We start from the raw sequence: 13,559 nt of genomic DNA, 5'->3' as shown, positions 1-13,559 counted from the left end.
TTTCTGATTGGGCGGGCACTTGCAGCATTTTATTCCACTATTTTTCAGTTACAGAAAACAGGCATTCATTATAAGGGGTTGTTAATCTTTGTTGCATTCTCCTGCGCAAGAAAGAAAATATGCAAATGCAGACAACAACAAGCCTTTTAGGTCCTGGGACTAAAAGATCTGGGTACTTTCTGTGGCAGTGTAGTGATGGACTTAATCAGGGCCAGCAACTGATTTATTCGGTGTCTCCGTAGTCCTGCGGAGACCGCGCCATGAACCTCCACGACTACGGCATGCTGCTGCCGTGCGGCATCGACCGCTTCCGAGGCGTGGAGTTCGTGTGCTGTCCCGCCGAGGCCGAGCGTGACGCCGACAGCGCCGAGCAGGACGCTGATGATTCCGACGTCTGGTGGGGTGGAGCGGAGACTGACTACTCTGACAACAGGTACACACACACACACACACACACATACACACACACAGATAAATGAGGGCACAGCGGCAGCATAGTAATACATCAGCGCTCAGATGATCATAGATACTGCCACTTTCATTTTCAACATTGCCGTGAGGATAAAATTTCTCTCCTTGGAAGCAAACCGCAGGTTGGTTCTAATTTAAAGTCTCTTTCCTCCCCTCCCTCCCTTCCATTCATCCTCCCCGCCTTCCTTATTTCATCATCCCTCTTTCCCTGTCACCTTTCCTTCCCCCAATTGCTCATGTTCTCTCCATATGTCTCTTTACCCTGTCCCTCCCTTACCTCCATTTTTCTCTCGTCTCCCCCTCCCTCCCCCCCCCCTCCTCTCTCTCAGTATGGTGCGGGAGCCTGAGCCAGCGGAGCAGCAAGAGGAAACCAGGCCATCTGTGGTAGAGGAGGACGAGGAAGAGGAGGAGGTGCCCGAGGAAGACAACGAGGAAGAGGAGGAGGAGGAGGAGGAGGAGGACGTGCTGGACAACGACCAGGACGGAGACGGCGAGGAGGACGAGGAGCCGGTGGAGGAGGAGGAGGAGGAGGAGGAAGAGGACGAGGAGGAGGTCGACGACGACGACATCATCGACACGCTCGACGACAGCGACGATGAGCCCACCACCAACGTTGCCATGACAACCACCACCACCACCACCACCACCGAGTCCGTGGAAGAGGTTGTCAGAGGTGAGGAGCATTTCAGACATGGGCGTGCGTGTCCAGTTTTGGTCTTCATCTTGCATATAAACTTTAAAGAAAAACGCAGCGATCAGACGACAGGCTGCTTCACATTTAGATTAATTTGGAACGAGCTCGGCAGTACAACATCGGAACATGTTTTCCCCTCCATTTTTTTTTATGCTTTGCCTAACACAACTGAACCTCGCGTTCCTCAACAATTAATTTCCCGCTGTCATTTTTCTCATTGTGCTCGTTTGTCATCTCAGAGCTCCTATTAGCCACGTCCCATTAGAACCGGGATTGGTCGTTCCAGCCCTTGTTTTCTTCATTTCAGTGTTAAATTGCTCCTAAATCCGACTGCCCCTGTTCTGTAACATCAAGTCTTTTTTTTTATTTTTAATGTGTCTCCTGAATTGAAGTGGCGTGTTTCGTAGGTGAACGCGCCACAAAAAGACGACGCGCTGAAAAAGGGACGATGGTGAGCTAAAAGAGTGTGGTGACAAGTGTGTATGTGTGTGTGTGTGTGTTCTCCAAGATGTGTGCTGGGCCAACGCGGAGACCGGTCCGTGCCGGGCCATGCTGCCCCGCTGGTACTTTGACCGCCAGGAGGGCCGCTGTGCTCAGTTTATCTACGGCGGCTGCGGAGGCAACAGGAATAACTTTGAGTCAGAGGAGTACTGCCTGTCTGTGTGCAGCAGCGTCAGTAAGTCCTGACCTCGACCGGCAGCTCGCTGCTTCTGAGTGCCGGTCGTTTCAATCTCTGGTTTTGTCTCTAACCCTCACGTTCACTGACCGCCTTTCCGAGCTGTCCACTAGCCTCCAGACCTTCACAGCTGTTCACTCGGTGTGCTTCCCTGTCTGCTCCCTTTCTCGGCTAACCCTCACTTATTCACTCACCTTCTGTGTGTGTGTATGTGTGTGTGTGTGTCTGTCAGACAATAAGTGTTTGCACTAAAAACAGTCTGCACCTTTCTTGTAATCCCTCGTGGATCCGTAAAGCCACCAACCTGATTGTCTCACTGTTCCCTCTACGTTCACACTCCAGTTTGACGCTTGTAGGTGGAATCCTTGTAGCGTGTAATAAAAGCTGTATGATGTTTTGTGAAATACATGTTCCCTCGAGCCAAACTGTACCTAGTTGTGTTTTGAAAGCCGTAAAGAGCTGCAGAGGTGTTTTAGCAGTTGTTATGTTAAAGCCACGGCGATGAAAAGCTTTCTCTGAATCCTGAGTTAAGGAGTCTCCTAGGTTTGGTATTTCTGATTAAGTCAAACTTCTTAAAGCTGCCAGGATGACTTGTTTAGTCCTCAACCATCACGCCGACTTTGATAATCAATCAGTCCGTTCAGTTTCTAAGAAACAAGAGGCAAAGTTGTGTAATTCCAGCTTCGTAAACATGAATATTTCCTGGTTTCCTTTACTCCCCTGTGACAGTGCACTGAATATCTCTGGGTTGTGGACAAAACAAGACATCTGGGGAACGTTTTCCACCGTTTTCTGACATTTTATAGACCAACTACTAATCATTTATCAAGAAAATAACTAAAGATTAATCGAAAAAGTCATAGAATTGATTGGTTTCTATCCAAATTTGCAGTGAAACACGGCGCCAAAAAACTGCACAGCACGCCCTGATAACCACGGCTGCATACAGAGGACCTGCCTTCAGGGCTGAGGGAACTTGGGGTTACAGTGTTAAGAGCATGTCTGATAACTGCTGTAATTTCTATGATTGCCGTCATCTCACGGGCATCGTCTTGTATATTACTTTAACACGAATATGAGCTGTAAAATCATCCAGGCAGAGATAATTGAGCAGTAACCCTCACCTGGCTGCACCCCCCTCCCCTCCTCACATCCCCGACAAGTCGCCGCCTCGCTTACATCACTCCTTTTCCTCGAGGAAATCAACTCCGGTTAATGTTAAATTGCCATGAAAAAAATAAGAAACGTTTCCAAGGTAGCGGTAAGGGGAAAAAAAAGCTCATCAATACATCATTACACGCTCTCAGCACACACCTGCCTGCTGCATCACGCTGCGATGATTGATTTTCAGTGGCAACACGGAAAATGGGGCGTCTGCTCGATGGTTTTCTCACCTCGTCACTATGTGTGGCCATCAGACTTTTTTGTTTTGTTTGTAAAGAAAAAAACATGTCTCGCCACTTTCTGTTGAGCTCGACGCGACCGCTCAGTCACAAAGTGAACTGATTGGATTTCAAATAGTAGCTCCTGTTTCTTTTTTTTACTGCCAGGAGAGAGAGAGAGAGTGTGTGTGTGTGTGTGTGTGTGTGTGTGTAAAAAGGTGGGGAGGTGGGGAGTTGTGTGTTACAGATGAGGAGAGGAAGGCGCTTTAAGTGTTCAGCTCCGATGATGATTTTAGTGTTGTGTAAGGTTCGGCGACCTTGCTCGGTGTGTGTGTGTGTGTGTGTGTGTGTGTTTGTGTGTGCGTGCGTGCGTCTGAGTCACGAAGTGCATGATATGCCCCACAGCGAAATGGAGTCATGCTATCTCCATCTCCCTATATTTTGATCTAATTTTATCCTGTGTGTGTGTGTGTGTGTGTGTGTGTGTGTGTGTGTGTGTGTGTGTGTGTTTAGGTGTGAGCGTGCATGTGCATGTGTGTGTTTTTTGGGATGGGATTTCTGCTCTGCTGAGCATAGTGGAGGTGAGAAAGTGCTGCAGTGTCTCTTTTATCCCCCACACCAGCACACACACACACACACACACACACTGCACTTGCATGTGTGGTTAACTAACAATGATTCACAACTGTTCTATTGTTTTAAAGCAGGTTTTTGTAAATATAAAGCATATGATAATTACATAAGCAGACACAGAAACAGTGGCCGACCACAAATACCAACACATTCCAAGTCATGTTCATATCTGTGCATCCTCGGGATGAAAATCCGACTTTGCATCTGTTTCTTTTATAGCTAAGATACGTTTGATACCATTAAATGCTTCATGTCGTATCATTTAAACACATGGTATCAAACAGTAACCTCACTACCATCACTCTGCACCAGTGCTGGACAATATGGCCTTAAGATGATAGCCTGGGATTTATATTTCTCTGTATTTTATATTACCTCTGTATTTTGAAATCTCCTCAAACAAACTAACATAGACCCCCATATTTCTGACAAAATACCTCAATGACGATATTGCGACGGTATTCAAGGGATTGGCGCTTTGACTAATTATCAGCACGATGGGATTTTTCGTAAATAATCATCACAAATATAATGACTAAGTGGGAAAAGGCAAGTATCATTAAGTAAATCGCTTCTCCTTCCTGTGATGAAGCCTTTAAAAACCAGGGAAAGAAAACACTTATGCCGCATCAATAAATTACACAGCCCTACTTTGCGCCAACCGTGACGGCTGAAGTGTCTCATAACAATCAAGGCATTGCATTGTGGGAATTATTTAGCTAGAAGTAGTATATATGCTCATGTATACAGCATTTCCTGCTCTTTAGGCAGTTTTTTAATAGACTTGGGTGCACTCAGATACGAGAGTGAAAAAGATCAGGTAGCAAACAGGGAATTTCAAAAGAAGAGATCTTTTTGGGAGTTTTTTTTTTGCCTCCTTGCGGTGGCGTGTACATTATCTGTTAGCCCAATTACAAAACAAGGACATTCTTACTTACCCCTGTTTTCATCCAACCATGCAGAAATAGTCCCTGTGAAAAGTGTTCCGTGTGTTCTGTGGAGCAACTAGATCACAAGATTTTATTTTTTTTTTAATCACAATTTTCAATTTTGTCAGCACCACCAGCTAAATCCCCCTCACCACCATTATATTGGATGGAAGCAGGAATCTCAGAGATTTCTCAAACTGGGTAAATAAAAAAAAAAAAAAAACAAGACTGTGATCACCAGGAAAGAATGCTTCGTATCTTGGGTGAACTGATCCTTTCGGAGTGATTTTAAGGAACAGAGGCTAACAAAACACTCGGCTCAGGTCAAAGGAAAAAAACATCTCCCCGTTGTTTTCCCTGTCTGGTGCAGTCATGCGCTCTCATCCGACATTAACCAATTTCACATGATGCACAGCCGCCACACACAGCTTCACACACACACCGCAGACCACTTTTGATAGCGCTCTTGTGAAAGATAATCAACTTTCCACCGATTAAACCCAGGTTTCATGCAGTCGGCGGTCCATTTATATTTCTCGCTGCTGAGTCGACCACAGCTCAGTCTGCTCTTTGAGCCCACAGGATATATTCCAGCGCCAGTGTTTACGCACGAGAGCGGCGCTGAATAAAGTTATAGAAACGAGAGAGCGGTTTTTGTCTCTCTTTTACAAAGGACTGAGGGGTCATCTGAGGCATTCACTTGTTTGCTTTCGGAGGGTGCTGGCTTCCAGCTACGGCTGCTATCTTGTGTTCTTTCTTCCCTGATCTAACACTAACCCTATTAGCCCATTGTGGACCTTTTGTCTTTGTCTGTGCCTATGCAGCACAGCCAGTCCTAGATAAGGCTAAATAAAAAGCTGCTGCGCTGAAAGTCATTTTCACCTCCCTGCCTCCCTTTTTATTCCCCTCTCTCTACAGTACCCACAGCCACACCTAGCTCCCCTGACGCCGTGGACCACTACCTGGAGACACCCGCTGACGAAAACGAGCACGCCCACTTCCAGAAGGCCAAAGAGAGCCTGGAGGCCAAGCACCGCGAGAGGATGTCACAGGTACTGATGGAAAGAGGCAAAGGGAATGAATGATGAAAGGAGGATTTTATACTTTCAATGTTAATGTTTTTTTAATTCAGTAGACTGGAAGCTGAACAGAAAGCAGGATTTTCTTTAGAGCAGGCGAAGGACAAAGATATGTCTATGAATAGAACGGAGGTGTGTAAAGTAAAACGAATAGGTGTGTTTGTTAATCCCTCCCGGGTGATCCGACGGAGCCAATTCAACTTTAATTGTATTCTTTTAATCAAGGGGCTCGCTCTCCGGAAGAGAGCCAGATGGTGCGCAGCAACGTCGCCGTTTCCAAAGATCGAAATCATTTTTTTTTTTTTGAGTTTGTGCGCCACTCTGGATAGCTCTGTTTGCATTGCATGGGTAGCTGCGGGCGCAGCGTCTTCAGATTTTGCACAGTTGACTTCACCCTCAGAAATATTGTCTTGAGTTAAGTCCCTGGTTGCATTAAAGAAGCCACCCAGTCAGTCAAGCAGGATGGAACTGAGGCTGGATGTACAGTCATCTCTCAGAGGATGTAAGATGAAACTGACAGGAAAAAGGGGAATAGAAACGGGTGATTTGTGTCATACTGCACTGACCCAGCATGTAGACCCCCTTGTGATTTAAAAAAGCAGAAGCTCCCTCAATCTGACAGAATTACTCAAACAGGAAGGGTCCGATGTTCCCTCCTGCAGCCCACACGTTTTTCGACAGCCGCGCAAACATCACGTCCACGCCACAAAGAGCGACGACTTGTTTCACTCAAGTGTGAAATCAGACTGTGTGTTAAAACGTACGGAGCGATAAAGCAGATTGACAAGTTTAATCAATGTTTTTCTCTTCCTTTTTTTTTGTGCTCAGGTGATGCGAGAGTGGGAGGAGGCTGAGAGGGAGGCGAAGAACCTTCCACGGGCTGACAAGAAAGCCGTCATCCAGGTGAGACCTGCTGGACACGCAGACAGAAATTTACCCTGTGTTCTCGGAGTCCCTTTGGTTGACGTTAACGCTGATGTCTTGTGTGCGAGCGCAGCGTTTCCAGGAGAGGGTGGAGGCACTGGAACAGGAGGCGGCCAGCGAGCGGCAGCAGCTGGTGGAGACCCACATGGCGCGGGTGGAGGCCCTGCTCAACGACCGCCGCCGCCTGGCTCTGGAGAGCTACCTGACCGCGCTGCAGCATGACCCGCCCAGGGTACGATGTGCAACAGTACAGCAGCTGAAACAATCATTCTATCAGCACTTTCTATACTTTAGTTCTCGCAAATCTTATCTTGTCCTGCCATTTCCAACCTTGTCTCTGTTGTTTAAGATTGTCAGCTATCCATCGAGATATTTCTTGTTCCCGTTTTTATTTGAAGTGCGATATGTGCATGATTCTCTTATCTGACCTGCTCATCTGCTGCAAAAGACGAATAACGTCCTTGCTTGTCAAAAAATGTCAGAGTAGGAGGGCGTACTGGACTCAAATTGAGTTTGTGAGGTGTACTTTATGGATGGGGATGCATGTAGAGATAAAAGTCACAACAACATTCCAAAGCAATCTCTTTTAATATGCCATTATTGTCACGGTTATACGTTGACTATAGATTAGTCTTGACTCCCTGAACAAAGCCTAGCATAACCATGTGACAGTAAAGGCATTTTAATCCTTTGTCACTGTATAAATACAGTTAACTATTTGAGCCCTTCATATAGAAGATGCTATTCAATCAGATGAAATGTGTTGGATTCCAACTTATAAAAACACTGTTTTTCTCCTCCTTTAAAACTTGGCTCAACTTGTCCTTTTCCAATTAATTAACACAATAAATCAAACGCCACCAAAACTCATACACACAGAAAACTCAGTCCTGAAATTCTCATGCGCTGTCATTCTGACGCATGCTGAATATATTAATTGACCTCGTCTTCTCAGAGGAGAAAAGAAAAGAACTGGAGGAAAAACACCAAGCTTACATGCACAACTTATTCATTGCCTTTATTGTGAAAAAGACAATATTCTACTCTAGTGATAATTAATATTATTCCTAATAATATTCCTAATTGAAAAAGTGAGCATTGTGATAGCTGCACGTATCCCAAAACTATTTGATATCCAAGTCTTTCATAATCTTTGAGAGCCGGCATGTTTCTCCTGGAACTCTTGTCACGCATAGCATAGCTGCATACATGTTCAAAGACTGATACTAAAGCTGGATTAATATCAGCGTATCCCACATATCTTCACTGGGGAACGCTACAGTCGGAATGCAGCCTAATTAGGAATATCCATACTTGAATGTGCTGTTTACATGACCCATATATTGTCCTGTTGGTGTAAACCTAGTCACTGTGACTGACTGATTTCGGGGTTTTGGCTTCAGATTGAAACGCCACGCTGTCCGCCCTCTGCTCCTCACCGTCTCTCATCTTGTCCTCTCTGCGTGTCCCCTTGTAGCCCCGCCACGTCTTCAGCCTGCTGAAGAAGTACGTGCGCGCCGAGCAGAAGGACAGGCAGCACACCCTCAAACACTTCGAGCACGTCCGCATGGTGGATCCCAAGAAGGCCGCGCAGATCAGACCTCAGGTAGCATCCGACGCTTTACACTCCCAAAACATTACGCATATTTTGTTTTGTCTGAAGAAGTTGATGCAGTTTTATATGTATTTCTGCGTGTGAAAGGTGCTGACCCACCTGCGCGTCATCGAGGAGCGCATGAACCAGTCTCTGGGACTTCTCTACAAGGTGCCCGGCGTGGCCGACGACATCCAGGACCAAGTTGGTGAGTTTGTTGTTTTGACTCCTAAAAATGAATCCGTCGCTATTTGCTGTTTTTTGAACAAAGAATCCAATTAAAAGTAAACACTGGAGGTGAACGATTAGAGACTTTAAAACATCTAGGATACAGTCTAATAACTATAGAAGTTAAACTGAGAAAAATAGAGAGGAGTTTTTGGTTTAGAGAGCAGTTGATCTGACAGAATGACACAATCCACATCCTGTAAATCTGAGCTCCGGACGCCTTTGGTGCTGACCCTGACATGAGAGAGATACGAGGGAAGACACACTGTCCTGATTGTGCTGCATGTAACAGAGAGATTGAATGCTCTAAATTCCAGCCCGCAGAAAAATGTAATTTTTTTTTTTTTTCCTTTTTTTTTCGGGGGGGTTGATAAGGTTTTGGAGCCATTTGGCCTAATTCTTCCTGCTCAGAGTCAAATGAAACTGTTTGTAGGGAAGATAAATCCCCTCCCCTCCCCTCCCTCCACCCCTCCCAGGCCCTGCGTTTTGCGAGGTTTCTGTGGGTTTTTGGGTTTATTGGAGTTGCGTGCGTCACACAGCCATCTGTGTCTCTGTCTCGGAGACTGTCACATTCTGTGCTGCACGGCAAAACAAACACACACACACACAGAAGAGAAGACACCATTCAATCACTGCTAGGTGCCAGGTCTATTACAAAATTAGAGCGAAACATTTCTTGGAGGCCGCCTGTCCTTTCTGACTTTTTTTTTAAAGCACAAATATAAACACATTAGCCACTTTAAAGATTCCATCCAAAATAGATCCAAAAAAGTTATTTTTTCTTTTATCATCAGCCATATTTTTATCGTAGAAGTGTTAAAAGTAAATCAAAGCAAAGATGGAAGAAACCCCCCCCCCCCTCCACTTCCCTTCTGTCTCGTCTCCTCTGACCTCTCTCCTTCCTCGTTGTCTCCGTCCAGAGCTCCTGCAGAGGGAGCAGGCGGAGATGGCCCAGCAGCTGGCCAACCTGCAGACGGACGTGAGAATGAGCTACGGCAACGACGCCCTGATGCCCGACCAGGAGCTGGGAGACGGCCAGACCGACCTGCTGCCCCAGGAGGACACGCTGGGCCTGGGGGGAGTCGGCTTCGTCCACCCCGAGAGCTTCAACCAGCCCAACACCGAGAACCAGGGTACTCACCGAAGCCCCTACACTTTGATTCACAGTTGATAGAAATGAAACTCATAGAGGCTGTAAAGCAACATTGCAGGGTCTGAACAAAGTCTTTAAAAACAGAGTTTGGAAAATGCTTATTTTTTAAGTCATGTGCCTGGATTTGAATATAATCCTTAAAAAAAATATAGATTTTCATTACCGGAGTTGTTTCATCCATGCACATCACTCATGTAATCCACAAATCTGTTGGGGTTAGGGTTAGGGTTTTTTGCATTGGCATTAATAGGAACAATGCAGATGTGATGAAAAAGGCTTTGAGCGTGGTGTAGATACCTTGAAAAGTGCTTGAATCTTTAAAAAAAACTGTACAAACCCTGAATAAGGGCTCTAATTTCTGTTTTGTAGGAGGTTTCATGAGTTTTTTTTTTTTACACTTTCACATTTTTATGCATGGAATATAAGTATTTTTTCTGTCTCTCTCTCTCTAGTTGAACCAGTGGACTCTCGCCCCAGTCTTGACAGAGGCATTCCCACACGGCCAGGTTGGTGCTATTGTTATACAACCGTGCCAGTATTACATATTTAAATGTATTGATGAAACCAGATGGATGGGGTCAATGGCCTGCAGATATCAGTCTGTTGCTAGGCTACTAACTCTAAAGTGTAAAGACTCCTTCTTCCATGTCCATTTATCGATGCTCACTTATGTGTAAAGATGGGTCTTAATATGAAACAATGCACCCTCTGGTGGTAAGATCGGTTGGTTCAGTGGCCACACATGAGCCACAGGATTTCTAGTTAAACAGCTGATTTAATCTTAAAAGCACAGTCCAATTTAGCTTTATGGACATGGGAGAGATAAATGTATGTGTCACACTCTCTAATAAGTCACCTTTTAAGGGTGTACAAGTAAATAATAGCTTGATGAATCACTCTCACAGTGATGCTTTGAAGGTCAGTTTTAAGAACTTTTGCGTTGCCAGGTTGTAAAAAATATTTTCTTGACTGTCATAATTGCTGTTAACTTTAGCACATGGCTTACAATAACATGATACATTCATTAACATTTAAATTATTATTTACTCATTAGTAATTTATAAACCCAAAATAAAGGGTGCTCCATTAGAGAGTGCTGCCCACATGTGTAGTTTGTCATTAATGTTTTTGGACTGTAAATAATATTATCTGCTTTGCTAGCAGGCATTGTCATGAAAACATACAGTGTATAATCATATATAGGTAATAGTATGTATTATAATCTATTAAATATTTTGACTGAAGTGGAGCTATGATTGTTTTAGAAGCTTCCAGGCTGGAAACTACCATTTGTTCAGGTCAAGTCCGTTCCCTTATAAAACATCACAGGATTGTTTGAGAGAACATTCTTGTGGTAAAGTCGAGACAGTGTGTTTTCGACTATCTCCACATCATTATTTGCACACAGCCAACTCTACTTGACCTCCATGAAGGAGCCAGTCGTGTTTGCCAGGAGACTTGTGACACTGCTGCAGGGTCTGTGCTTACTGTGCTATATATACGTGCCATATTCAGTTCGTACCACTGTTACTGCCAACTCTCTGCTGTCTGTCCAGCTTGTGTGGGTGAGTTTGAGTCCAGCAAGAGTGTGTGTGTGTGTCTGTGTGTGTGTGTGTCTGTGAGATAAAGAAAAAGCGGCTGAGTGTCACCATCCATAATAGATGGTACTTTTACTTTCCCCTGCCAGTGACTGGAATGAAGATGGAAGCTATTCCTGAGCTGCGGATGGAGACGGAGGACAGACAGAGCGCTGAATATGAAGTTCACCACCAGAAACTGGTAAACAAACACACACACACACACACATACAGCAGCTCACTCTGACACAAACAGACTCATTTAAAATTCAGATTCATACATAACAAGACACAAACATGTTGCACACACACAGGAAGATGCATTTACTGACACATGGGAGTTTGCACGCTGCCCTCCGATATCCACAAGCAAACACACACACACACACACACACACACACACACACACACACACACACAGAGGCAGGTCCATGTCTCCACTCTGTCCTCCCGGTAAACTCCCAAGGTTGTCACCATGGAGACAGGTGTCCATGGAGACGGCCGGGATAATGCGTGCGTCACACTTCTCTGAATTCCTCCGTCCTCTGATCAGAGTGAAGTTCGGTGCAATCTGTGTCTGTAAGTGTTTTCCCGGTCGGCCACAGGTTATTGCACTCAACATTCCACGGCTTTCTGACCCACTTCAACATTCATTCATTAATCTCATCCAGCATTGTAATGCCAGCACAAAAACCCCAATCCATCCTCAGTCAAATCCAAATCCGCGTACCTTATTCCTCTCACCTAAAGGCTTTAATCTCTTAATCCCTACATTTTATTACATATCACATTTCTTGCGTTCACAATGAGCAGTCAGAGTGTCGGCGGTCTCCTCAACTCAACTCCTTGATTTGATATTCACGGTAACCCCAATCAGCTTTCTGTAGGATTATTCTGGAGGAGGCTCAGCAGCCCCAAATTAAGTCCCCCCACTCCGTGCAGTGTTTGACACCAGCAGGGGTAGCAGCGCCCGAGATGTCAGCACGCATTTCTGTTAGATTATCTGCAGTTTAGTGCCGTTTTTGAAGTTGGTGCCAGCCGACTGCGTTTTCCGCCCCGTTATCCCCATCAGCGCAGGTAGCTACCACGAGTTGTTTTCCTCCCTTCAGAAGCCATTTGCCTCTATTTTCTTTGTTCTATTCGACAGAGAAGCATAATCTGTGACAGAGGAGCCGAAGCTTTCATTTGCTTTTTGTGATTTTCTTTTTTTTTTAATCGTATTGTTTTGCAGCTGAGTCATGCTGCATCGTTGTCTTATTTTCTGCTCCTCTTCCTGTAAATCACCTGACAGCCGCGGGAAGAAATTAAAATCTCGGCCAGTGAAATTACCCCTCAAAAAGTCCCCCACAGTTATTTTAATGCGTATGTCAGTTTCACATCTTTTTCCCCCCCGGAAGCATAGTGGTAATTTTCACGCTAGATTTCACTCCGTAATGATTTTATTTTTTAAAAAACGACAAAAAGAATTACACACAGCATGCGCTGCAAAATGATTTGAGTAAATGAAAAGTGGAAAGAAGTGGAAATAAATGGGATGGAACTCTGAAGGTCACCAGTAATCTCCCCCAGAGTTAGTAACATTGATGGAGGAAGTGTTCAGATCCTTTACCACAGTAAAAGTGCTACTGCTACAGGAATACTCCTACCAGTACTGCATCGAAAATGTTACAAATAGAAGTAAGCGTAATCAGGAAAATGTACTTCAGGTATGTAGAGTAAAAAATACTTATAACATTGTTATATTGTATCATCAGGCTATAGAGCGGTGGAGGGATGACGTATTTTGGTAGGCTAAGCCGCAAGTTAGCATCAGAGAGCCTTTGGGATTTTTCAATTGGATTTTGGATTATCGTCCAAAATAATCTCTGTGACAAACACACTGTTATGACACTTGCACGTTTTGTTCAGCAGCATAATCTTCACAGACGAACACTACTTTTATGATTTTCGCAGCGTAAATTAAATCTCTAGAAGTAAAAAGATGATGTTGGGCTGGGAACAGACTACATTTTGGTCGCATGACTTAAACGCCACCAGAACTCGCGTCTTACTACACAGTTACTCAACACATTTTCTATAGATAACCCAACCTACAGTTGTAAAGTAAGAGTAAGAATAGTAATAGAAACTAAAAATCCACCTGCAAAGATGGACTAGTGACTCGATAAATCTCCGTGTTCAACGTGATGACATTTAATTTCCCCGACAACCTCTGTAGT

The 13,559-nt window shown here is 44.7% G+C and overlaps 1 protein-coding gene across 2 annotated transcripts in view; it reads left to right on the top strand.

The window, feature by feature from the left end:
- Positions 1 to 13,559, top strand: part of appa (amyloid beta (A4) precursor protein a) — a 40,691-nt gene that overhangs the window by 22,735 nt on the left and 4,397 nt on the right. The window contains exons 5-15 of one of the 2 annotated variants that reach the window (XM_030409292.1): positions 243 to 433; positions 801 to 1,144; positions 1,674 to 1,841; positions 5,704 to 5,837; positions 6,693 to 6,767; positions 6,862 to 7,020; positions 8,266 to 8,394; positions 8,491 to 8,590; positions 9,531 to 9,743; positions 10,216 to 10,269; positions 11,451 to 11,542. In XM_030409292.1, the coding sequence (XP_030265152.1) occupies positions 243 to 433; positions 801 to 1,144; positions 1,674 to 1,841; positions 5,704 to 5,837; positions 6,693 to 6,767; positions 6,862 to 7,020; positions 8,266 to 8,394; positions 8,491 to 8,590; positions 9,531 to 9,743; positions 10,216 to 10,269; positions 11,451 to 11,542 (1,659 nt within the window). The remainder of the gene's footprint in view (positions 1 to 242; positions 434 to 800; positions 1,145 to 1,673; positions 1,842 to 5,703; positions 5,838 to 6,692; positions 6,768 to 6,861; positions 7,021 to 8,265; positions 8,395 to 8,490; positions 8,591 to 9,530; positions 9,744 to 10,215; positions 10,270 to 11,450; positions 11,543 to 13,559) is intronic. The other variant, XM_030409293.1, reaches the window with a different exon arrangement.

The sequence above is a fragment of the Sparus aurata genome, chromosome 24 (genome assembly GCF_900880675.1).
Source record: "Sparus aurata chromosome 24, fSpaAur1.1, whole genome shotgun sequence".
Classification (NCBI taxonomy): domain Eukaryota; kingdom Metazoa; phylum Chordata; class Actinopteri; order Spariformes; family Sparidae; genus Sparus; species Sparus aurata.
This window is presented reverse-complemented; position numbering and strand designations above follow the sequence as displayed.